At 39.6% G+C, this 26286-nt stretch overlaps 2 protein-coding genes across 12 annotated transcripts in view; one reads left to right on the forward strand and one right to left on the reverse strand.

The window, feature by feature from the left end:
• Nucleotides 1-4693, reverse strand: part of cep128 (centrosomal protein 128) — a 55247-nt gene extending 50554 nt beyond the window's left edge. For 5 of the 11 annotated variants that reach the window (XR_003598465.1, XM_028040487.1, XM_028040486.1 and 2 more), the window contains exons 1-4: nucleotides 3786-4692; nucleotides 3532-3618; nucleotides 860-986; nucleotides 53-168 (exon numbers count right to left, since the gene is read on the reverse strand). Coding sequence is in view for 7 of the 11 variants with exons in the window: in XM_028040487.1 (XP_027896288.1) it covers nucleotides 53-168; nucleotides 860-986; nucleotides 3532-3618; nucleotides 3786-3974 (519 nt within the window). In the remaining 4 variants the exon portion in view is untranslated. Of the gene's footprint in view, nucleotides 1-52; nucleotides 169-859; nucleotides 987-3531; nucleotides 3619-3785 lie in introns of all 11 variants that reach the window. The other 6 variants (XR_003598463.1, XR_003598464.1, XR_003598466.1 and 3 more) reach the window with 2 other exon arrangements.
• A 457-nt stretch (nucleotides 4694-5150) lies between these two features.
• The window catches only part of tshr (thyroid stimulating hormone receptor), a 30566-nt gene continuing 9430 nt past the window's right edge, over nucleotides 5151-26286 (forward strand). Inside the window, exons 1-7 of the mRNA XM_028040996.1 lie at nucleotides 5151-5939; nucleotides 10991-11062; nucleotides 12351-12425; nucleotides 21793-21867; nucleotides 22511-22585; nucleotides 23272-23349; nucleotides 23835-23903. Of these exons, the coding sequence (XP_027896797.1) occupies nucleotides 5689-5939; nucleotides 10991-11062; nucleotides 12351-12425; nucleotides 21793-21867; nucleotides 22511-22585; nucleotides 23272-23349; nucleotides 23835-23903 (695 nt within the window). The 5' untranslated portion in view covers nucleotides 5151-5688. The remainder of the gene's footprint in view (nucleotides 5940-10990; nucleotides 11063-12350; nucleotides 12426-21792; nucleotides 21868-22510; nucleotides 22586-23271; nucleotides 23350-23834; nucleotides 23904-26286) is intronic.

Consider the following 26286-nt stretch of genomic DNA (forward strand, 5'->3'; position numbering starts at 1 on the left):
CCGGTTTACGGAATTGCAAAGCAGTAATAATCATGCTGGGACTGTTGCTTACGTCTGCTGCCTGGGTGGAATCCTTGAAGCGAACGCCAGCAGACTGAGACCTCCTCCTGCCTTTGGGGCTGCCGTCGTAATCCTTGAGCGGGGAGGTGGGATGGAAGCGCTTCTCCTCTGGAAACACAATGATGCCTTAAGTTATGGTAAAAATGTAAAGGTGACACTAACCATTAAGTTAGTAATCAATTATTATGACAACCAAATGGAAATGATTGATTGATTAATCACAATTAATTCATTAGTTTGGTAATAGATTAATTCATTGTTTCAAGAATCAATTGATCATTTCGCTAATCAATTTATCCGGATTGAAAATTTCGGAACTCGATTAATCACGATTAATTGATTGTTGTGGTAATTGATTAAATACTATTAGTTGATTATTCCAATAATCAATTAATCACAGTTAATTGATTGTTTCAAGAATCAAGTAATCACAATTTATTGATTTTCATTAATCAATTAATCAAGGGTTAGAACAAAGACTAAAAACCAGTTTCTACTCAGGAGGTGTTGTTGCTATGGACAGCGCTTATTCATCAAACTCTGATCATCATTTTCTTAACATCCCTGTTGTTTCTGTGTGCTTCTACTATATTTTATATATTTATCTAAATACACTAATAATATTTTTTTTATTTTCACCGCTATTTTGTAAATTTCATTGTGCTTTCTTGCACAAGGACAATACAGGAATTCTGCTACTGATTAATCGTTTTGCATGAACAACGAGGGCCTAATTTCATATACGAAAAAAGGACATAATAAGCAAATAGACAAGAAAAGCATCAGTTGTTTACCATACCTGACCCTGAATAGGCCTCAAGGTCACTGTTGTGGAGGGAAGAGACGGAGGAACTGCGGACCCCGTTGGTCCTGCTCAGCCTCCGTGTCTGCAGCTGATTGATTGAATCCTCTAAGCTCTCCCTGAGCTGATAGACAGCGGGAAAAAAAACGAAGGAAAAAAAGATAATACGCATTACTGACAAATCACAAAGACAGAAATCACTTTAGCGAGGCGAGCGAGCGGCAAAAAACAGAAAGTGATTAAATAAAAACGGGCAGAACATGCATCCTAAATGAAATAACTGCAGATGAGAACGGGACAGCGTGATACAAAAGAACGAGGGCTTGAAATGAATGATGAGAATAAATAAGGAGACAACTGCATGGGAGAGGGGCTAAACGGAGTCGTGGTGGGCTACGATCCATTTGGCTCTCACAGTGATCCGGGTTTCTTTTCTTCACACTTCTCACAAATCTTCGACATTAATAATAGTGTTTTTTTTACACATCTCGCAATCCTTCCTTTTTTCTGAGAAGCATTCCAGTCCTTCATTATTACAATCATATATTTCAGCGTCATTAAATAACAAGATACTAATTAAGTCGCACAGTTCTACCAAAAACACAGATTTAGTAACAAAAAAATTCAAACTTCCAGTCTATTCATACAAATTAGCTGGCTTACTGCTTTTGAAGTAGACCTGCTCAGCAATAACTTATATGGATCTAGAATTTAATTGAGTCACATGTTAAAGCTCAGAGACAGTGATGTAAACATTGTGATCACCAGGGAAACGTGGGCTCATTTCACTTCAAATCATCTTCATAATTTTCCAAAAATATTTTTATCTAACATCATGTTTTCCTAAAACCCAATGCCTCTACCTAGCATACTTTAAACATTGTTTATCTTTTTCTTCTGAAGGGCTTTTTTTTTTAATGGATGCTTGAATTCCTTGAAAAGGCTCGAAGTTCAATTAGGTGTTTTCAAGGTTTGGAAAGTCGTTGATTTTTGTATAGAGTCCATGAAAGTGCTTGAATGTCAAAGTGCAGAGCTTTGTAATAAATTGCAATTTAACATTTGCGTCATTTACAATTTAAACTAGAAATTTTCATACAGCAAACAAAGAGACACGGACACATTATTTTCTCACTGTCTGAAGTTAAAATCAGACCAAACTTTTCCAGCTTTATGTTAGTTAGAATCACCAAATTATTTCTATTCGCTAAATGCAAATAAATTTAGAGAGAACATTTTTAGAGATTTAAAAAATATATCTTTCTCTGTATATTGTGTTTAAGCATTTAATTTGAGAATAAAGCAGTCATTTATCTTAACAACATTTACTTGGATTATTTCAATATGATGAATATTTATTATTCCTAATGGCTCGATGAGTTATTGATCAATGTTACTCAAATAAAGGTTGTCTTATACTTTAAACATTAAACAACTTTATTGAAATTGGGAGGTTTTTTTTGTTAAATTTTTGTTTTGTTATCGGACCTTCGGGTGGACAGTGTGTGGGCGTGTGTGTGTGTGAGAGAGACATTTCAGATTCAGAACATAACCTTTTGTTGTATATTAGTCTGATTTGTCCCTGCTGTAGAATGTAGAAAAAGACGTAATTAATGACAATAATAAATGATATATGATATAATAGCAAACTGAAAGTCTTTTTTTAATTCATCTGTATTGGTTTGGATGGAAAAAAGTTTGAAAACTTCCTTTGAAAATACCCTAACCCTGAATTTTATTTTGGAAAGCAGTCTATGAACACTTTCCTTTTCATTTTTATTATTTTTGTCCCAATGAGGATACTGTACTTAAGTCTGTGTGTTTTTATGGAGATTTTATATATATATATATATATATATAAAAATATATATATATATGTTTAAATGTATTTAGCATGTGATCACTTTTAATCACATTTATTGCAGGCTTATGTGAAATTCACTGTTTGGCGAGAAAGCTGACTCATTACACTGTATCTAAATTTACCTAATCATAAAAAATAATGTATTTTTCAGCAGCAATACTCGGTATATTCAAGATTGCACTACAAGCAGCCATCTTTACAGCTAGTACAGGTCAACTCTACAATAAAATATAAGGGTCCGGGTAAGATTTCTTTTTTTTTATGAGGATAAAGCCATAATGTTAGAAGAACATAGTGGTAGTAATACAAGAATTAAGTTACATGGCAATAAAGTCAAAATAATATGAGAATAGTCTTGATATTACCAGAATAAAGTCATAATATTAGAAGAATGAAGTAGTAGTTTTAAACAGACAGTTTTTTTGTTTGGTTGTTTTTTAATTCTTCAGAATTTTAAGATGTTCTTCCGGTAAAACCATTCCGCTAAATGTTATGACTATATTCTTGTAGTTACACACAACATTTTCGCAACCAGGCTCTAATTCTCCATCATAAAAGTCACAGAAGGGACAATAAAAATAAATGCCACTTTTCCTGTTATTTGTAGTTTAATTTTTTTAGAAAAGCAAGCAAGAAGAAAAAGCTATACTTTATGTCTAAGCCACATATCTACTGCCCAGCCTTATAGAAAGAACATAACCTTGTCACAAAGCTAAACAGGTGTGCCTAACAAAGTGGGCATCTTCCAAGTCAGCATCTTTATTAAGACTTTTAAATACATACATAATAAATAAAAAACATGCCTCACCAGTGTCATGGCTTCAGCTTGATCATCTGCGTGATCCCTGTATTGACCCAACATTTTGTCAACTTTGGTCAGGTTCCTACTTGTATCCTAAAACATATGCAAATCAAAGTTTATCCAAAGTGCAAATTTAAGAGATTATTAGATTAAATATTCACATCACTTTGTCCGCAGGCTGTTGGAACATTTATTAGCGCAGAATAAATCTACGCCAACACGTGTGTAAAAAAAAATCCCAGCATCGTCTGTAATGATACCTGCAAGGTGTCGGCGAGGGTGCTGATTTTGTCCGAGATCTCCGCGGCTCGCCCGTCGTCCCTGCCCCCGCTGACATGTCTTCTGTCCCGTATGGACCTGCGGTGGGTCTCACGGCCCCGCGCCCTGTGTCCCCGCACCTTCCTTCCGTACGACTCTGACTCGCTGGACGTGTCCATGGCTTGAGACATATCCAGCGGACTGCGCAAAGCGACCACAACTAGAAACGCCAACTGTTCGCTCTAACGTTAATCGGCAGGGTGGGATAGTTGAGAACTTTTTTTTTTCTTTTTACTGAACATACACATGACGTCGGAAAACCACACTTACGCTTTGTCATTTTAGTTTTAAGCCAAGACTCAGTGGTATCCGACTAAGTGACGACGGCTGAAACTGCGCTTGAGCCCGTAAACCGCAGTCCAGCTCATTGTTGTGAAGGATGCTCCGGCTGGTTAGCAACAAGTGGAAACTACAGGGAACGTTAGCCGCCTAGCTAACCAAACGTTCGCCTACAAATTAAACCCTAGGATAAAACGTCAAAACGATTAGATAAAAAATAATGAGGTAAATTAATAATGCGAGAAATGTACCGTAAAGACGGAGCCGGTCGACTTTTTTTCAGCACTGATAAGTAACAGAAGAGTCTCCTTGCTTCATTCTGCTATGGCAACTTGAACTAGCCGCGTCTGAGCTGGGAAAACAACGGAGCGCAGCATCCCCGAGGAACGCTGGGAAGTGTAGGCTCTTGGCATTAGAACGGTGTAAGAATGTGTAATAGTTGGACTACATTGTCCAAAAGGGCGCATTTGCGCCGGAGCTGCCGCTCTTTAGAAAGAAAACAAGAAAAGAACGCCTACAACTACTGAAAATACATAACAAATAATTAAATAAATAGTAAATTCTACAAATAAAGAAATATTAAATAATAATAATAGTAGTAATAATAATGCTAATAATTATAATGATATATAAATATATGATTTTTATATGTTATACTGTATAACAAAATCCTATAATAATAATAATACATATGATATTATCAAAACAAATTAAAGACCCATAAAAGATAAAAACATTAACATTTTTCTCTTTGGGTTTTTTTTTTTTTTTTACCCCTTTTGTCTCCACCATATGTCAGAGGAAGTCTACTATCCTATCGGCAGATTAAAAAAAATAACATTACAACAACAAAGCTGGTGTAAAACCAAGAGCTCCGTGGGTGTAATCTAATTTTTGCTTGTAAAATGTTTGTACTTTCTTCACTTAAGTTTTTTGAAGAAGATTTACTCAATTAATGTCAACATAATAATAATAATAATAATAATAATAATAATAATAATAATAATAATAATAATAATAATATAATATTCCTCAAGTAAAAGTAAAAAGTACAGTGAAGTAAAACTACTTATAAAAGTAAATTTTTCCCCCCAAAAAAAGTTACTAAATGTGAATACTATCATGACATGATGACAGTTTTAACAAATATGTGGATAAAAAACACTATTGAAAGTAAAATGTTTGTTTGTTTTTTGGTTAGGGGACAAAAACCAGCTCTACCCAAGTGTCCCTTGTCCTTTTAAATCCGGCCCTGCGGCTACACCAGGCAAAAAATACGCACGTTTTTGTTGTTGTTTTTTTTTTTTTTTACCGACAACGCCACACAGAAGGAGGGGAAACCTGGATGGTGGGCATTCTAACTCTGCCTTTTGTAAGCCCACCCTCTCCTTAAGTCGGAGACCACCTCCTAAAACCCACCACAGAGGTGCAGCATCCCTCCCCCAAAAAACACCCGTCTCAGCTCCTCCAGTCTGGGGCCCCTGCAAGACACGGCGAGCACTCAGGACTAACACACCAACCACAACAAAAAGGAAATCACGCAACGTCCAGCAGGTAAAAACAAAAATGTTGCCGCGGACATTTGGGAGGCGGGCGACCTGCTCGGACATCGGCACTTCTTCCACCCGGCCGCGCCCCAGCACGCAGGTGCTAACAACATGCGCGCTGCTGACCCTCATCACTCTCCCCATCAGCGGCACCGACCTGCCGCCTTACTCCTGCCCGGTCAGGGGCAACTGCTCCGAGTGGAGAGCTCACACGATCTGCTGCAGTGACATTGATATTCTCCCGAGGTTCCCAGCAAGCACAGAAACACTGTAAGTAGTAGGCGTACTAAACGCATCTGCAAAAGCCATTCTGCTGTCTCTCTTTCTTTCTTTTTTCCCCCCATGCATTTTGAATGTTAAAAGGGCTCTTAACCCCGAGGTAAAAAAAAAAAAAAACAAAGAAAGAAAGAAAACCATTACGCTATAATATTCCATCAAAGTGCACCCACGGGGATTTTAAGGGCCGTCTTTTACTAAGCAGTTATGCTCTTTTCAGGTATTATTCTGTCCATTAGTGTTAAGGAAGATTCAGCTTTTCTAACCTATTTTTCTACTTTGAAATGTCTGAACACGTCTTTTTTTTTTAAATAAATAAATAAATAAATAAAAGAAGAAAAAGCAAAATTTCTAGGTGAGTTCGGGCGTAATATGATGGCACTGAATAATTAACTTCAGCATTTGTCACGCAAGCTGTAGGAAAACAGGGAAGCCAACTTTCCAATTAACACATGTTGACTCCCGGAAGTCTATATACGTGTGTTATTTTTTGTTGCAGAAGGCTAGCCAGCATTTATTTTTCTAACCTACAGAAATTGACCAGATGGTATCGTGTGATTGTTGAAAGAGGAGGAAATCAGACGTTCAGTGTGTTCGTAACGTTTTACAGTCTTCCATATGGGGAATTAATATATTGGGGAAAACGGCATGAATTAACAGCCAAAGTGCTACTGACCAGAGTTGCCAGAAAGCGATTCTCCTCCTTTGTCCAAAAACAGAACTTCTAGTAACACCGAAACAATAGTAAAATGAATATAAAAATTCATTTTCAAATCCCAGAAGCTCTAGGACTTCTGGGATTTGCTTGTGCTAATTTTAGACTCTGTATTTTTGCCTATTCTCCTCTGCAAAACAGCTCAAGCTCTGTCATATTTGATGGCGAGTGTCAGAGAGCATCGGTTTTAAAGTCTTGCAACATCTTCTTGGTTCATTTAATTCAATTTATTTCAGTTTATTTATACGAGGCTGATTCACAACATTATCTCAAGGCACTTTACTAATAAAGCCAATTATCAAACAGTGCAGACAAGTTTAGTTCATTACTCCATTTGGTAAAAATGTGCTCCGTTGAAAGAAACCCAGAGGACTGAATCGTGTTGATTACAGCATTCACTACAGCAATCCCTCACACTTGGCATGCATGTGGTGACAGTGGGGAGGAAAAGCTCCCCTTTAACAAGAAGAAACCTTTAGCAGAACCTAAACCTGGCTCAGTGTGAACAGATGTCTGCCACGAGAAAACAGAGTGTACACACAAAAAGCGAAACAATGGAACTGATCAAATCAGATTTGTAGAGTGCGGATCTCTGCAGCTCCTCCAGAGTTACCACACATCTCTTGCATTATTTCTCTGATACATGTTCTTTTTTCCAGCCTTTTAGTTTAGATAGACAGCCATTACTGGACTGGTCTGCTAGACTGGTTTCTAGCAGACCAGTCTGCTAGAAACTCCTCCATAGCTTATACCTGATCAGTCTGCCGTGTTCCCTGGTCTTCTATGCCATACCTTCCTATCCTCTTTCTTGTGTCCTAAAGGTTTTGCTAATTGTTGGAAATCTAAAAACAACTATGAAGCTTCCAAGTTATTACACGGATCCTTCTCTGGCTTATAATTAGTTTGCGATGGACTCACTCAGTGCAGCCCTAGTTATAAAGAGGGTTCTCTGCTATGTTGTCATAATCTTCATTCCTGCCTTGTAGTGTTTCGCAGGATCCCTTCATCCCTTCCACAACCCTTTGCGTTGCAGCCATCACATAAAATTATGCCCTGATCACTGCTTCAATTCACCGGCCCACATGCCTTGAGTGTCCACTTTAGTTTCCTCACATTCCTGCCCAAAGTTTACCCAGCAACCTCAGGAGAACAAAAGACATGAATCCATCCCTCAAGCGCTATAAAACCCTTGGGTATAAATATCTGCCAAATAAGCCTGAAATAGATCACATATTGACTGGCATGTGCCAGGAAATTAAACGTTAGGAATTTGTACTTTGTTGTATTCTTGCTGAGAAATAAACGACCCATCTGACATACTGGCCGTTGAGACTTTCATCTGTTAAAACTACATAATTTTTGTTCACATACACCTAAGGCATAGGGAATCAAAGAGAGTATGAAAAGTGTGCAGGTGAAATAGAAAATTAGCTAGCTCATAGCTAACATAGATAGTTAGCTAACATACCTCAAATAGTTCGCAATTCCCTTGCAGAAAATCCAACTTTCGATACAATTTGTTAACAACCAGTTAGCTAAGATTAGCAAAACAAGCTATATTAATGAGGGAACAGTGACAGCACAAATTTTCTCTATGTTATCTGTCTCTACGACAAGTTAAGTTCTTGTGTATTGTTTGTTCTTGGAAATCAGAATTTCGGGCAGATTTTGTTAGCTTGAATTGCTAATAGAATGTAGCCTGGTCACTAGCATAAAGGTTAGCAAATGTCACTGGTTTCCCGGCTTGTAATTAGGACTCAACTAAGGTGCGACATCATTTATGAGCTTCGACTTTCGAAACAGTTTTACGTAAATTGAGTCTGTAAGAAGGATATCTACGGTTAATGTAGGATTATTTCTATTGAATGGAATGGGAAACTTTATTATCTTTCCCCTTACTGGTGACAGAAGTTCTTCTTTGAGAAGGGCTCCATCAACAAGTATTCTGACATAATTACACAGATTCCTTAATAAATTCAGAGGAACAAGTGCATTAATCTGCATGAAAGAAATGTCCAAAACTACTTCAGTAAACTGTTAAGAGGGAAAGCCGTACTCCTTTTAAGGAGTTTAAAGTGGATATGATTTCTTGTAGATGTTTTTCCAGGCCAGTAATTATTACTGCCATTTATTGTAAAGATAAAAATATTAAAGACATACTAATTACAGTCTTGGAAGCTGTGCAATACAAACATTAACGTTTACCAGAAAGAGAAGGATCTGCCGCAGTCGGTGGAATGAATTTTTTTTTTCAGAAAAATTACTGAAAGTATATTTTTTAAGAACGAAATGTGAATGCATGACAGACAAATGTGTTTTGTGTTTTTTCCGGTGACTGTGCCCTCTACAGTTTGGAGTCCTTTGTGTGTGTGTGCAAGTGCGTTTATGTGTGAAGGTTACTCCATGTGTCACTGGCAGTCAGAGATGTGGAAAGCAAAGCAAAGTGCTAAGAGGGCGGCATAGTGTGACACCCTTCTGCATCTGGACGAGGCATTCAGATATAATGTTTACCTTTTACAGCACGTTCCTTAAACACCCCGAGAATACCATTTGAGAATAATTTAGTGAGGGAAAAATAGTCTCCAAGAAAAAAGGTTGGACAGTTTTAGTCTCAGAGCAACCTCTGAGTTTTATGACTGGAGTTTGAATGAGATAAATTCTGAACTTAGTTCGGCATAGATCCCTAATAAGTCCTAATCCTGTTTCTCAAACTGATAAATAAATGACCGTTGGGAATAATTTATAAACAACTTAATAAATAACTTGAAAATGCCTTGCATGGGACATCTACGCACCCTGGTTAGGACATAAACAAGGAAATGAAGGGAGTTTAAACCTTTCAGAGGGTGAGATCTGTATTATAATATGCAACTCATGCTTTGAAATATTGACTATTCTACACTAAAATGAGACAAATCTCTTGATAAAAAGCAAACTAGTTAGAGCACGTTCCATCCTGAAGAATAACTTGTGGTAGTTTTCTCCTTAAATCTTTAAGGTGGGCTTGGCGGACGTCTCCTTACATTCCTGGGGGAAACAGCATTTTGTTTCCAGCTACGGTGTTTTGGTGCCAGGATCTGTTCTGTGTCCCTCTGTTTGTGTGAGTTTGTCGGAGCGCATGCGGAGGGCCGTGCTCCGCCGTCTGCCGACTACTGATCTGCCCACATCACTCTGATTCATTCAGACCTGTAGTCCAGATCTCGGTTTCTGAATTCACCGATTGTTTCTCTGAATAACGAGAGGGACACAAAGAGGCTGGCTTTAAAACTTGCTTTTAGAAGAGGTATATTCTACACATTGTCCATAGCTGAGACAGAATTAACTCTGTCTGCATGTCCTGGGTGCCAGGAATTCAGCATGTCAGAGTTATTACCCATTTATCTTAAAATAGTGTTCTTTATTTGCGTTTGAATTTAAAAGTCTAGGTTTTTGCGTGAAATTCATTCGAAAGTAGCTTTATTGTCTCTCTCATAACTACTCAAACACTTTTTTAACGGCCACTTGATAGATTTTAGGTTGCAGGCGCCTGATCTTAAAAACTGTCTAGTTTTTGGTGATGCTGGTAAAGAAATAGTGTCTTTAATAAATAAAAAGAATCCAGAAAGAAATCCTGCGATAATTAGCCTTGCATTAAAGTTTGATGTAATATATGTTACAAAGCATCTTTGTGTACTTTTAAATCATTGTTTACAATGTTAATGTTTATTGTGAGTTTTGAGTATTTCTCAATGCTATGCTACGCTAAGCTAAACTAAGGTGACATTTGCCTAGCTAAGCCAATAGGCTTTACTTGTCAAACAAAAACATTATTTTACTAAATTGTGATTGATGTTTTTTTATATTTATACATACAGTCCCAATAAAAAGTATTCACCCCGTAGATTTCTTTTAGATTATTTATCTCAATCAACAGATTGTGACTTTATTGATGAAAAGAAATGCAACAAAACCCCTTTGATGTCAAAGTGAAAACTGATTTCTACACTGCAACAGCAATAAAAATTTATTTAACATAAAATATGTGATCGTATAAATATTCACACCTTTCCCAGTCAATGGGAAAGGTGTGAAGTCAATGGGAAGTTCCTGCAAAGATAGTGAAACATAACATACTTATTTCTTTCCCCTACTCTTCTCTTTTCCTCTTACATGATCGCCTGAAACGTCTTTGTCGGCTCTGTGATGGACAGGTTGCCTTTTTGGGTAACCTCTCCATCTCACCTTGTGATTCCTGTAAATGGACACAAATCCTCCTGCCACACTGAACAGAATCAGGCTGGCAGAGAAAATTAACGAAGGATCGATATGTTGTTTTGCTTTCTTTCACCAGATTGCTTTCTGACACCAAACTCTCGTCTATTCCAGCGAATTCTTTTGCCAGCGTGGTCAACATCTCAGGGATGTAAGTGCTTATTTTTCTCTCTTATATGCACGTCTATGCATCTTCACATCTCTTTTTTTTTGCATTCACTTGCTGTTTTTGCAACACCTTACCTTACTGCCATGTTTTACCCTTTGCCTCTCCACCCAAGTACAGTATCTGCTCTCTTTTCAGTATCATTGCTGAGCCCTAATTAAACCTATAGAAGGTTTTCTTCAGTAGGAATGTTAGCCCTTAAACCACAGCAGGCTCGGACATTCACTGGGGAGGAGCTTTGAGTGTGTGTTGGACTCCCAGTAGTGGTGGAGATTTTCTGTTGAAGTAAGACGTGACATTTCAGTGCCCTCGAGTCTTGCTCTTCAGCTGTCTGGTGCATGTCCAAGATCCGCATGAGTGGAGATGGACTTGGACGAGAAGTTTTCTGTGAGCCTCAAGTGTCTCTAGCTAAAGTTCCTACTGAAGAAAGGAAACTTAAGGGGCCAGTGTTAGGTAAAATTGACTTTTTTTTTCTGCTTGACATCATGTCATAATGTTATATTCCATCATCAAAAACATACCTGGATTGTTGCTTTGATTCTTTCATGCATGTTTGAGAAATCCTTTAATCTCCCATGGCAACCATTGTTGCCATGGGAGATTAAAGGTTGTGCAAAACACCTGGGTGGACCTAGCCCCGCCTTCAAGACGTAGCTCATCCTCAGATTTGCAGTTTCCGAGCTTCTGCTTCCCAAAGCAGCTCTCCCCCACGACTCCCTCGCTCAGCTCCTTCAGACTAGCCAGCAGCAATTAGCAAACACCTGGTAGAAATGCGCATTTGTGTTAGTACGCAATGATCAACTTATTACTTGAATATGGTCTCAAAACAACAATGTTATCATTTATCACACTAAATACTGGGACACTTTTTTTGTCCATCCAAATGTGTTATTGTGACAGGCCTAATTACAACAAAGTACAGATGCAAACTGGTAACACATGCAGCCCAGGAGTCAAAGGTATAACTTTATATGAGCAGCAGAAATCCACAGATCAGTTGGGAGAATCTTATAGAACTGTCAGCCATTCACTACAAATCTGACCTTTATGGAAAAGCAGCCATATGTGACACAAAACTATAAGAAGTCATATTAAGTCACGTGGACAAAGGTTCTCCAGTCAGAAGACAAGAAACCGAACATGCAAATAAAAAGCCATATATTATTTTCCTCACGCTTCACAATCATGCACTACTTTCTGCTGATCTACAACGTGAAATCCCAATGCATGTTTTGAAGAAAACGGACAATATTTGCTGGATTCTGTCTTCCAGATACATCTACGTGGATAAGAAGCTGCAGCGGCTGGAGAGGCACTCGTTTTACAACCTGAGGAAAATCACCCACATGTAAGTCGCTAACGGGGAAGGAAATGCGCTCTTTATCGATCCCCTATTGACGAAACCGATCCATTTGCTTTGTGGAGAGGAACAGAATGCTTCATTTCGAAGGCTGCCTGTGGCTAATGAGAGTTGGTAGCTAAGTTCATTAGCCACAGACGTTGCTGTGGCTAAACTCCACAAATTTAAAGAGCCTAAAAAAATTGTCATTTTGGGGATTTCCTGATGCTGATTTGCAACAAATCCAGTGAGTTTAACTAAAGTGACCTATGTTATTCTTGGTTTCACTCTCTAAAGCGTGTTATGGAGGACATCTCCATGTTTACATATCCATGTAAACAGCAGCTTATATCAGTGAGAGATTTATGGCTGCACATTTGTCTGAATAAAACATTTTCCACTGGAACACTCACTTGTGCGTTCTATAATATAAGATTAGTCGCTACAAGTTGGAGCACTTTCTAAACAACGATCCGTGTTAACATATAGGGAGGGCGACTACAGAAATCAAGCTTAAATGACCTAAATCCGCATTTGGCCGACGCTTCCATCTTAATTGCCTTCGTCTTTCCTTTAAAGCTGCTGAGTTCCAGAGCTCGGCATCACAGACGGGAGCCATAATCCAAACTGCCAGCTGAGGGCCGTATCTGGGTTAGGAGGGTGTGTGTTTTTGGATCTTCTGGGCCCATTTGCCACTGATTGGTACAATCTAGCGCCATACCTAAGATAATGGGATCTCTCTCAGGTTTCCTTCAGGGTCAGACAAAAATGAATGCTCCTTTTCCTGCCGGCTGCGCCAGGCAGACGGCAGCTGTGCATGAAGGACTGGAGCAGGGGAGGGAGACTCTGAGGTTTTTTTTTGTGCAGTTGTTTAATTTGAGACATCCATTTCATGAGTAATGGCAATGCAAATCCTTTTCATTTTCGAGATCTTAGCTTATCGTCACTATTCGCAGGTCTTTGCGTTTTGATCCCTTTCTTGTTGTTTTTTTATTTATATTGTATATTCAGTTCATTTATCTGCTCTTTATTGTTAGGTAGGTGTTTCCATAAAAGCATATTCTGTTGTGTTTATCGTCTTAGTTTGTTATTGTTCCTTTCTTTTGTTTTGTTGGTCGTTGAGTGTTAGTCCGGCTCCCCGTGTTCATTAGTTTCCCTCCCTCAGTTTCCCTGTTTTCTCCTAGTCACAACTGTAGTCAATTTCCTATTATTAGTTCATCTGGTTCCTTTGTCTGTAGCTGCATTTCCATTGACCATAAATTTGCGCAAATTGGTATTACGAAAATAAATTTGCTTAATGGAAATATAGCAATTTCCAAAATAACTCACGTTTTTCGTCAATTTCTGCACAGCCGGGGTTTTTTTTTTTTTTTGTGGCTGTATCCAAATCAGTGTATTTCACAAAACTGCAATGGAAACACTGTTTTCGCATCATATGAGTCATGTGATCAACAACCAGATGTCACTACTGGCGGAAACGACGAAGACGACGACAGGAAGTGGTAGAAGGAAGATGTAGTAGTTGAAGATGGTGCTTTACTTCTTACATTTTCTCAGTTGCCTGGACTTTTACAGGTTCCAAGCAATGGTCAATCCAATGAGTGTTGTCAAAAAAATGACCTTTCTATACTGGCAAAAGAGAAACTGCACTCAAGATGGCGGCGAGCCTTGGCCTTGTCAAGTTAAAAGCCACTCTGGAACCTTCAGGATCTGACTTTCTCTGAAATCTGTCCCTGTTTGTGCCCAGTGTGCAGATGTAGTTTTTCCATTTGTTTGACAAAGATTGGTTGGGTAGAAGATTGACACCCTTATTCCAAGTTGCACAGCAATCGCGGTACATGGAATGGAAGCCGAAGTGACTCTGAGGAAGATTATTGCCAGGCTGCGGTTTGTGGCAATTTTGAATATAATCTCGAAAGCCACTGGAAAACTGCAGTCCGAAATGTAGACTTGACACTTAGTGACATCACACAGAGAAGATTGAAGGGTACATGCCGTTTAGTTTAGGCCAGTGGAGTTCAAGCACGACTTGTATCCGTCTGTATTGGGTGTTAGTAAAGCCAGAATCGACTCGAGAGATTGATTTATCCCACGCCTTCACTGGTACCTTCAAACCCAATGCCCCTGCGCAGGCTTCTCTTCCTCATCATAAGAACACTGAAATGCTCAAGCTGTTCCCAAATGCTGAAACGAAATGTCTGCAATCTAGAGCAATCAGCTCATGAAACGATTGGAAGCACAGGCGTCATTCCACGATGTAATGCCTTCTTTGGTAATATTGCACTTACTGTGGAGACTTTAAAGCAAAGAGAATTGTTCTTCTGTTTTGGGAAAATAAGACAAGGAACTAGAAGGCAACATGCAGAAGAAAGGACTTGATACTTGATCTGAAGCTAGATCCAGGGGTGGAAATTAAAATTTTTCTCCACCAGCCACAGTGGCTGGTAGGGAATGTTTTTTTACCAGCCACTCAGACATTTCACCAGCCACTGTTTTTTTTTTCCCTTTGGATTACAAACCCCACCTGTATAAGCAAATTATATAAAATATACGGTTTATTCTTAACTCTATGAAAACCGATTTACTGACAATAAGGTTGCCATACATATGTACGTGTACAGACTAATTTAACATAACAAGGCGTGGACACCTTAACAGAGGTGTAAAGCAATAAGTTCACTTGAAGTAATTACTAACAGCAAATTTAACTAACCCTAAAATTCATTTCTGATGTTAAACATTTCCACATTTAGGCTACAACTCCCCCAGATAGTATTAAGTTAAGATGTGTCTGGTGATTTTTTAAAAACATTTTTAAATGGTTTCAATAGCTGTTCTCTAACTGTTCTATTTGTTTCCCCTTACTTATTATGTTTTCTATTGAAATTCACAATTATTCTTACTTTTACTAAAAACATCTCAGAACGTGTTCATTATTAATTCCACAGCCGTCATTATTTCTGTGTTATCCCAGAGTTTTTCTGACTACCTGCTAGCTTAGCGTTAGCTTTCCCCACTCACTCACACCTGCCCTCCTGTCTCTTCGTGAACATGTTCACTCCTTTTCACCGAGCAGCAGCAGCTAATCTGAACTCTTCCTCAATCTGTCCCTCGTCACGTCTACCTCATCATCCTCCTCCAACGATAATAAATCCCCTGAATCGCTAATTCCACCTCCTTCTCTGTGGAAAATATCATAATATGAATATTATTATTGGTGGGTACTTCAATTAGAATCTTAATGATGCATTAGATAGATTTCCTCCAAAGGCTAATACAAATACAAACACGGTTCTAGAAAACTTTATGCTAGAAAACTAGAAAATGTGTATTTCCAATAAAAATGCAAGTGTGAATGCTGAATGCTTTTGGTGAAAATGGCAAAAGCGTTTGAAGCGGACCCGAGACATGAACTGTAAAACACAACGGACATTTTATATTGTAATTCTCAATTCTGCCACAGGATGAAGAGGTTTCCCCATGGGTGAAAAATTCTTAAAATGCTGAATATTATTCAAAGTATGAAGGTTATGAATACCAAGAGATATAGCCGGCATTAGGAGAGCAAGCTGAGTAGCATAAAAGTTGAATGGTGAAAATATTTATCTAAAAGCAACAACTTTGAACCTGAACCGTCAGCTGAACTAGAACTCTGACACCAGAGCTGCTCTACTGTTAAGCTATGGGCTTGTTGTTCCTCAGGCTTCAGAAGCAAAAAGCCTGAACCGTAAAATCCCCGTTACTTGGTCTCTGACACTAACGACAATAAACGCACGTAATATACTTGAAAACAAGGTAAAAACATTGTCCGTTAGAATGGATGAAAAATGTTTAGATACTTAAATAGCACATTTCTACAAGAAAAATGTCAGAGAATATTGTCTACTAGCATAAGCTAAAGCTAATGTTAGCCACAAAGTTTAAAGAAAGTAAAACTCACCTTTGTATCTGTGAACGTATAACGAGGCGAACATCTTAAAACCTTTATCCAGCTTACTTGTTGGGGCTTCGGATCGATGTACATCATTAATTGTTACCTTCGACAAGCCCTGCAAACACCCAGTGTAAAGAGCCATTTTCAATAGATCGGAAACGATTGAGCCGCTTGTCCCCGAACGCGGAAGCTGAGGTGCAAAGAGCCCATAGTGTGAATGAATGCCTACAGCATTCACACTAATAAAAATGGGTAGGGGGGGTAAAGAGGAGGGACCAATGGTTCCCTGCCCCCCCCTGTTCTGGCGAACCTGCGCAGGTCACTTCCAGTTCAGACTTGTGGGAAAAATTTATTTAGTGCCCACAAATTCTTTTTTTTTCATAGCGCATGTTCACTGTGAGCTATTAGTACCCCAGCAACAGTTGCCATGCTGCTGACAATGATGTCATCAGCGTGACTTCAAATGTCTGTGTCATGAGGCCCTTCTAAGGATGCCATTGTGATGTCATAAAGTCCATGACATCACCAACTGATCAGTTAATTCTCTGGTCAGTCAACACAAAATTCATTTGGACATTTTGGGCAGCGCATTAAAGATGAGTGACGAAAGCTCCCAGAGTGAAGTTTATGTGAGACCTAAGGTCTCTTTTTGGGTAAAAGTTAAAAAAACTTGCTCAAACAAAGTCCATCCAGGTCAAACAACCCCAGATTATAGAAAGAGAAAATTTCTCAGTCAACTTTTGTGGCAAGTCATTGAAAGAGTGGCTGATGGACCAACTCTTCATCTTGTCAAAGAAACCTTTTGCGAGCAACACCGCAAAGTTTTGCTTTTACTGTTGAGAAAAACAGGAGAAGTAAATGTGGCTGTTCTATCAGAAGTATCGGAAGAACTCAGTGAAAGGATTTTCAAAAGTCTCTCTAGAGATGCTTTCCACTACTCTTCTGGACTGAATTTAACTGCCCTTCTTGATTACCCAGATGGACACGCAGTTATTGTGAAAAAATTCAAACGTCACCTGGACAATCCTGTTCCCCCCAGGAAAATATTTACATCTACAAAAAGAAAAATCAGAAAGACTTTTTTTCCCAATAAGGATTTGTATTCAGATGAAAATTGCCTGAGTGAGGATTACACTCAGGCAGACATGGATCCTGAACAATTTTTGAGGGACTCGAATGAGATGGGTATCAAACGGGGAACCGAGGATGAAAGGAGAGATATGGTGGAAAAAATTCTTTGGCGATTGATTTATAAGTCTTGTCATAGATCTAGATATGCCGCTTACAGAATGAAGCACACCCACTCCGTCCACAAAAAGCTTGCCCCAAAACTGTGGGAAGAATTAAAGGACATAGATTTTATCTTTTTTGATGAGATGGAAATAAAACTCTCCGAAGACATCTTTAAACTTCTCGGCGGCAATGATGACGTAGTTAGAAAATTGCTGTTTAAGATGATAAAAGGTGGCAACCCGATAGTTTTTTACAAGCTCACGCAGTGTTTCCGAAGAACCCTGGCACGACCCAGGAAAATTCACCTGAAGAAAGATTATCTTAGAGAGGCTTGGAGGTGGATTCAACATGCTGTCTGTTGTGGAGACGACTCAGACGTTGTTCAGACTCAAGAACCCTGTAAGAGTGGAGTTGAGCCAGCCTCCGAGTCAGGACGGACCTCCGAGTCAGAACGGACCTCCGAGTCAGAATGGACCTCCGAGTCAGAATGGACCTCCGATTCAGGATGGACCCCCGAGTCAGAATGGACCTCCGATTCAGGATGGACCCCCGAGTCAGAATGGACCTCCGAATCAGGATGGACCTCCGAGTCAGAATGGACCTCCGAGTCAGAATGGACCTCCAAGTCAGGTCTAGGATCTGAGTCAGAACTGACCTCCGAGTCAGAACTGGAATCTGAGTCAGGACCTGCCTCTGAGTCGGTACTGGCTTCTGAGTCGGTACTGGCCTCTTGAGTCAGGACCGGGATCTGAGTCGGGACCTGCCTCCGAGTCAGGACCTGCCTCCGAGTCAGGACTGGCCTCTGAGTCGGGACCTGCCTCTGAGTCGGTATTGGCCTCTGAGTCAGGACCGGGATCTGAGTCGGGACCGGCCTCTGAGTCAGGACCTGCCTCTGAGTCAGGACCCGCCTCTGAGTCAGGACCCGCCTCTGAGTCGGGATCTGCCTCTGAGTCGGTACTGGCCTCTTGAATCAGGACCGGGATCTGAGTGGGGACCTGCCGCTGAGTCAGGACTGGCCTCTGAGTCGGGATCAGCCTCTGAGACGGGACTGGCCTCTCAGTCGGGACTGGCCTCTGACTCGGGACTGTCTTCTGAGACGGGACCGACCTCTGAGTCGGTACAGGCCGCTGAGTTGGGAAAGTCCTCTGAGTCGGGACCGGCCTCAGACGGGACCAGCCTCTGAGTCTGGACCGACCTCTGAGTCGGGACTGGCCTCCGAGTCTGGACCGACCTCCGAGTTGGGATCGGCCTCTGAGTCCCTCTGAGTCGGAATCGTCTTTCCAATCGGCACCTGCCACCGAGTCCCTCTGAGTCGGGACCGGCCTCTGAGTCCCTCCGAGTCTAGACCGACCTCTGAGACGGGACCGTCCTCCGAGTCAGGCTGAGTTGGAATCGTCTGAGTCGGAATCATCTTCACAATTGGCACCTGCCACCGAGTCCCTCTGAGTCGGGACCTTCCTCTGAGTCAGGACCGGCCACCGAGTCCCTCAGAGTCAGGACAGGCCTCTGAGGCCCTCCGAGTCGGGAGGAGTTGAAAAAGTGAGCACAGAAAATACACCAACTAAGATGTTGGCTAACAGTCACAAACCGACGGAAGACCATGACTTTCGCTGAAAATATCATAGCAAAGTTGACGATAAACGAGAGAGCGGACGATCTTCAAGCAAGCATAAGTGATCTCAGAGATTCAGTGGATTATATCCATGCTGAAATGCAAGAAAAGATGACAGAAACCGTCAGGAGAGTTGAGAAATCAGAAAAAAAGGTGCAGCAAATGGAAAATAAGCTGCTCGAACTTTCACGTTATAAAAGAAGATGGGACTTGCGGCTTTCGGGAATAAATGAAGAAGAAGGAGAAGATGTTCGTAGCAAAGTTATTTCCATTGGCCAGAAGACAGCGGCCAGGATGCAAAGAAAAACTACCAGACGTCATCGACAGCGTACACCGGCTGGGTCGCGTTACAGGCACGGGTCGTCCTCGAGAAGTGATTATCCAGTTCTCCATGAGACACTACAGGGATACGGTATGGAAGGCGGCCAAGCAGTCATCTTTTCTGAAATCAAGCAACCTGCGCTTCAAGGAGGACTTCTCCCCAGAGAAGAAACATGCTGTGGCCGCTGGTGAAAAAAGCATGCGAAGAAGGGAAAACAACCTTTTACATTGGTCCCAGAGCCTTTGTTATTGACAAAGGAGGAAAGAACTTGAACCTCCTAATGACTAGAAGACATCTTGAGAATCAGAACTAAGAGTTAGGTAATGACATTTAAATATCAAAAAAGATCTGTTTATTATATAATTTTTCTGTTGGGAGAGTTTGTTAGATTTTTTATCGGTTAGTCCAACAATTGTTTTCTGATTGGGCTTATGCGTTCTTTACCTTTTGCTATCGTAGTTTTTCTGACCTGCCCTGTCTCGTATCCGCTCACTTTGCTCAGACTCCGGTTAGCTGAAATGACGCTATTTATAAACTTAGAAGGGAGGGAGGGGCAGTCCAAGGAGGACTGGGGGATTTCATTGGATAAACCCAATGTCCGTCAGTAAAATCAACCAATGGGCTGTCGCGGTCGATGAAAATTATATTTCATGTACTTTTTTTGTTAAATTATGACAGTCTAGGGCCGCCCGTCCGTATACAGTATGCGCATTAGTCTGTATCCCAGACGGTCAGTCCTCCCCTGGACAGAAGTTCAAACTGAGTGGAGGTTTTTTTTTTTCGGTTCAAATTGTCAACCCGCCACTGTGTGTTACTTCGATTTACCCGCCACTTAATACTTTTACCCGCATTTGGCCAGTGGCGGGTGCTAATTTCCAGGCCTGGCCAGATCTTGTCAAAATATACCTAACACTTCGTTCAATGATAGCTAAAGGCACTTTTTGCCTTTATTCAAAGTAATCAGACAGGAAATTGGTTGAGAAAAACAGGAAGACATGCAACAAAGGTGCAACAGATCCCTTGGGACAAATAGCTTCCATATATATGGTTCCCACTCTACCGCTATGCCATATGTTGCCGCAAACTGCTAAAAACATCCATAAATCAGGGTAGTGTAACTCTGTCTAGAGTTGGCCAGTATAAACTACACTGCTCAAAAAAATAAAGGGAACACTTAAAGAGGTGTTTAACACTTAAAGTGTTCCCTTTATTTTTTTGAGCAGTATATATCTACACAACGCTTTTCTTAACTTGTGGTGGTTCTAAGGCCAAGAAGCCATTAATAACACTTGTGTATTCACAAATGTAATTAAAATGCTTCAAAATTCAAACTGCGGGGCGTGCTGTGGTGGCGTAGCGGTTAGCGCGACCCATATTTGGAGGCCTTGAGTCCTCGACGCGGCCGTCGCAGGTTCAACTCCCGGACCCGACGATATTTGCCGCATGTCTTCCCCCCTCTAGTTCCCCATTTCCTGTCAGCCTACTGTCACATAAGGAACACTAGAGCCCACAAAAGACCCCCTGGAGGGGTAAAAAATAAAAAATTCAAACTGCGTTAAAGATTTCATGTTCAGTGTAGAATATCATAAAGAAATCTGAGCTGTTCAGATTGGAACATGTTTGATGATGGTCAAACATGTTCCAATTTTCTTTTTAAACCACCAAAATAGAAATGTATTTTAGTACACCGTTGTTTAATTCACCATGCTGCCCTGGGAAGAAGCCAATGGAGACACCCACTGAATAATTGGTAGAACTTAAAGGCTTTTGTTAAATTTTTACGTTTTAGGTTTGTCTTTATTTATTATTCATTGGCAATATGCACACCTTTATATCTTGCAGTCATTGTTTTAACATTTAATATCCTCTGCAGCTGGGAATATCCTTCACAGTTTAATAATGGCAAAGGATCTTTACTATACTATCAATTGTTAAACAGTCTTGTCATATTCATATTTTTGAATTGAATATGATTTTAAGGAGTGAAATTAAGAGCCAGAGTAGACGTAAAATAAATCCGCAGTCCTAAATGCCACATGGCTTTGGTTGGTGTTTGTTCTGGTTCGGGCGACACGGGAAATATGCTAATTAAACACTAATTAGCCTGTTTCCAGTGCGGTTTTTCCTCTCTTGGATGTCGGCCCCACCTCTGTTGGATGCCAATTTTTAGGATCTAAAACCAAAAATTAGACTCAGCCGCCTCTTAATTAGACTTGCAATTAGGTCATTTAGTAAAATATATTTCTAATTTCTGAAACCTCTCTTTATTTTTCAGAGAGATTCGGAACACAAAAATGTTGACGTATGTCGATCCAGAAGCCTTTAAGCATCTCCCGAACCTCAAGTACCTGTAAGTATTCTCAGAAGTTACTTCCGCCCTCTAATGGTACTAAAATTGAAAACATTGTTTAGATGTTTTTAAAAAGTGGCGTTCTGTGGAGTTCCTATTAGTATTCAGAGTTGTCTAACTTTGGAGAAACAGAGATACGTTCTGACTGGAAATAGTCATCTTAAAGCAACTCCTTTCTAAAATATCAGATCAGTTCAATCAAACACTGTTTGTTTTTACTGCACTGATTTTTTATATACCAGTTTTTACACGTCAGGTTTGCAGTCCCAAAGAAAATCCAGAATTAAAGAATCTTTTTAAATGAGACATGAAATAAATGACTTTTTGAATGAGCCAGAAATGAACAAAAGAGGGGAGTCATGGAATATTTATCTATGATGATACCAATCTCAAAACTGTAGGATAATTTTCAGATGGACCTCCAGCATGTATATCTTAAATGAAGCACACATATACAGTGTATATATATATATATATATATACACAGTATATATATATATATATTTGAATGTGTTTCCTAATGGCTGTCAGTTGTGCTACATTTTAAAGATATAATTCAGCAATAAGAAATTATGAAAAGATGTGTTTAAATCTCTATTTTTGCACTTTGTATTATGAACTTTGTCACTCTCTTGTAATTCAGGGGGATTTTGAATACTGGCCTGACTTTCTTCCCTGCTTTAAACAGCATCCACTCAAACGACATGAACTTCATACTGTAAGTTTTGTTTTACAGTCAATAAGAGCTAACTATGTACCGTTAGTCAGTTCTAGAAAGCCAGATGTCAAGCAGAAGGATTCATACACACCATGTTTGCATAGTGAGTAACTGGCAAAAAGGTTGTTATCATCAGTTTCTGCTTTACATCACGAGAAAAGCATCAAGTCTTTGTAAAAGAGTCAGTTGTTGTTGTTTTTTTTACAGTATAGTTATTTCAGAGTTCTGAGAAAGTACTTTGTACATTGTAACTTTCACCAGTAAATTAAAGACTTGTGTACCTAAAGTATATGTTTTATTATGACCCCAAAATCTCTGGGACATGTCAGTGTGTAACTTTTTTGTGTTTTTGATCCTCTGTCATGAAGCCCAATATGTATAAAAATTTGATAGACGGTTCGGTCACAGAGTGACGTAGCGCGACTTTGGAACATAGCTCAAATATCTCAGAAGGTTTTCCTTGACAATTCTTCTACCATCGCCGGTATTGGTCGGATGAACCTGGAGTTACGTCTCCATTTGCATTTGTATCCTGGAATGTTGCCTCCAATCCCATTACCCTCATGCTTTTTGATAAATAAACTGCAATTCCTCCTTTGTTGTCCGAATCTAATTCCCAGATGTAACTCTTCTTCTTATTTGTTGCATATTTCAATTCCTCTCTGTTCTTTTCATCTCGTTTGCAGGGAAATTGTTAATCATCCCTCCATTACCGAGATCCCCGCCAACTCATTCCAGGGCATCACGAGCGAGTTTCTGACAGTGTGAGACATTTGCACGCCACCAACAGCAACTATATGTCCAAACATCTCTATTAGAAAAATAAATATGCAGAAAAAGCCCCGCAAAACAAATATAAATACGTAGATAAGATAAATACTTAAGGAACATTATCTCTAAATCCAGCCAAATCCTTAAGATAGGGCCTTCAAGAAACGCACGGCTTGACCTCACTTTAAAAACACGTTCTCACATGAACGCCGACAACATAAACAAGTACACAGACGGTCGCTCGTGTTCACGTGTGTGGGTGTTCACGTGTGTGGGAAGCGAGCTAAATGTTTGGTGTAAAAGCCACAAAATTACACAGACGGTTTTACTCCAAAGTGAGAAATAAGACGATTCCTCTGAGCTCGGCTGGTAAAGACGAGACTGATCGGCGAGGCAGATGGAAAGTATTTCCATCCAAGAACATTTATTATACCACCTTCAATGGGGTTTTTTAATATGGAGCTTCTTTTTTATCCAGAATGCTGTATGGAAATGGCTTCAGAGAGATACGGCATCACGCCTTTAACGGGACAAAGCTGGATCAAGTGTGAGTATTTACATCATGGTCTAACAGGATAATGTTTTTAATTTGCCTTATCTTACTTACTGTATTAATTTATATGAGTCAGTTTCAGGGAATTTCTTTTTATTCGGCTTCTTATAAACAGCTATAAACACTCCAACGTCTGTTTGGTTAATTCAAGCCTTATTTACAAGTGGACAAAGGTTTAGGTCTAATGTCACAGTTGTGTATCTGTAGCTAGATCTGAAAACTGCTGTTAGCAGATGCTCTTCATCCAGTCTGATTGAGCTTTAGCTATTTTTAAATAAAAAAACTGGAAACAAATGATGCCACCTAACATGTAAACCGGTAGACCCGAACGGTGGAGCTTCAGCTATTCACGGTTTCGGTTTCGCGGATTCACCTATTTGCGAATTTTTCTGTGGAACGCAACGCCAAATGATTGGCAGAAAATCCAGCGAATTTGATTGCGAATGTTTTTTCGTAGAAATTACGTAAGATCTTCTAAATGAAATGCAGCTTGGAAAGCTTTAACACCAGGGCGCAGACGTGCAGTGCTACTCAACATGTTATTGGTTGCGGTTTGCAAAGTGCTGTACCTTTAAGAGCAGAGCTGACAAAGACCATGGATGTTAGCTTCTGTGGTAATGATAAAAAGGCTTCTACTTTGTGTATTAATGCATCTTAAAGTATATTTAATGTTTGAACTATTAAAATAGGTTGTTATATGAGTTTTTGAGGAGGTGGGGTCTAACTGTGCAATTGCCACTGTAATTGAATTCAAAGGTGTTTTTTTTTTCAAAGTTTTGCTTCTCTTCCACATAAAATCCCAGTAAAATGCATTATGTAACTTTGTTAATGTAGCGTTACAAAATGGGAGAACGTTCAAGCGGTGCGGATACGTTTCCACGGCGTGTAGACGAAAACAGTTTGGGCTTGGTTTGGAATGTGCAGGTTCTAACTTCATCGACAGGCTATATCTGCTTTAAAAATCTGAAGAGTAATGGAGACGACTGTTGTTACAGCGTTGATTAAGCATGAGACCATCGGAGCTGTTTGATGTTTTAAGGCTAATGAGAGGCTAAGCTAACTCGTTGTTTAGTTTTTCTCCTCTTTTATGAAGAAGCATAAGAGTGATGGCAGTCTATTCATCTTTAAAGTCTTCTTGGAGCCTGACACAATCCTTATTATTCAAGCCACCCACATTCTGTGGACCTGCCCAGAAAACTTACAAATAAAAAAAAGATTTTTTTAGTGAGAATCTAAGTGCCCATTAAATAACTATTATACTTTTCAAGCGCATCAGCTCACGGTCCGATGTGCATTTTCATCTACAGTAATCTGACAAAAACTGAAGTATTTTACTCTCTACATCCGATTGATGTTTTCTCATCATTTTATTTTAATTTTTAGGTGTATTAAAATGGTGCTAAATGTGGCTCAGTTTCACCGATAAGATTTAAACCATTTAAGATAAAATCAAGGGTTCAATGCACCTTAACTAAAGTAACAGAGTGTAGTCATATTTCAGGAAATTTCACTGAAGTTTGTTATTTTTGAATCAAAAGGTTTGCGTTAACGCTGCACGTTGTCGCGCCAACTTGTGCGTACGCCGCAACGTTCTTTGTGCGTACGCAAACGTTTATACACAAGGTCCCTGGTGTGAATCTGATGATGTTTCCATCGACTTCTTTTTATGTGCATTTTTAAGTATCACATTCGAAAAGATTGATGGAAACGTCAAAATTCAAAATAATGACCTCAATTTTCCAAAATTCTTCTGAGTATTCTTCTCTCTGGGTAGCCTGGCCGATTCACAAGTACAATAGATGGAAACACAATTAATTAGCTTTTTTTTTGTTTGTTCTTTGGAACATTTTAAACGCTTTCTTAAAATTCGCATGACGAATTGCATTGAAATAAAGCTTGCGACAAGTTTGCTGGTAAAATGCATAATCTGATTTGGTTCTACTTTGACTATAATGTCAATCCTGATAAAAAAATAATTAAAAAAAAGCCATTTACAACAAGCTAAATATGCTGGAAATGTCCAGTGTCTCAGCAAATGTGTGTGAGAGATTAAGATTCTGGGCTAATCAAAGTATGATAGGGAGAGATTAGGAGATTTCTCCCATCAGAGAATATAACTTTAATAAACAACTGCGGAAATCTGAAGGAATTTCCTGGTAAAGGCCAGGGGCAGATGCCAGACGTGGTTTCCCGTCATCGTCATGCTATCGGGGTGGTTTCAATAGTCGCAACCGCGTGGACAAAATATTATTTTGGGAAGCATCACAACATGTTTTGAATTCATAAATACTACCTTGGAGTCTTGCATTAATTTTTATCAAGAGGAAAATACCGTCAAGAATTGGAAATTATGTATTATGTGTAGGTAATTCAGAAT

Source organism: Xiphophorus couchianus, chromosome 15 (genome assembly GCF_001444195.1).
Source record: "Xiphophorus couchianus chromosome 15, X_couchianus-1.0, whole genome shotgun sequence".
Classification (NCBI taxonomy): Eukaryota; Metazoa; Chordata; class Actinopteri; order Cyprinodontiformes; family Poeciliidae; genus Xiphophorus; species Xiphophorus couchianus.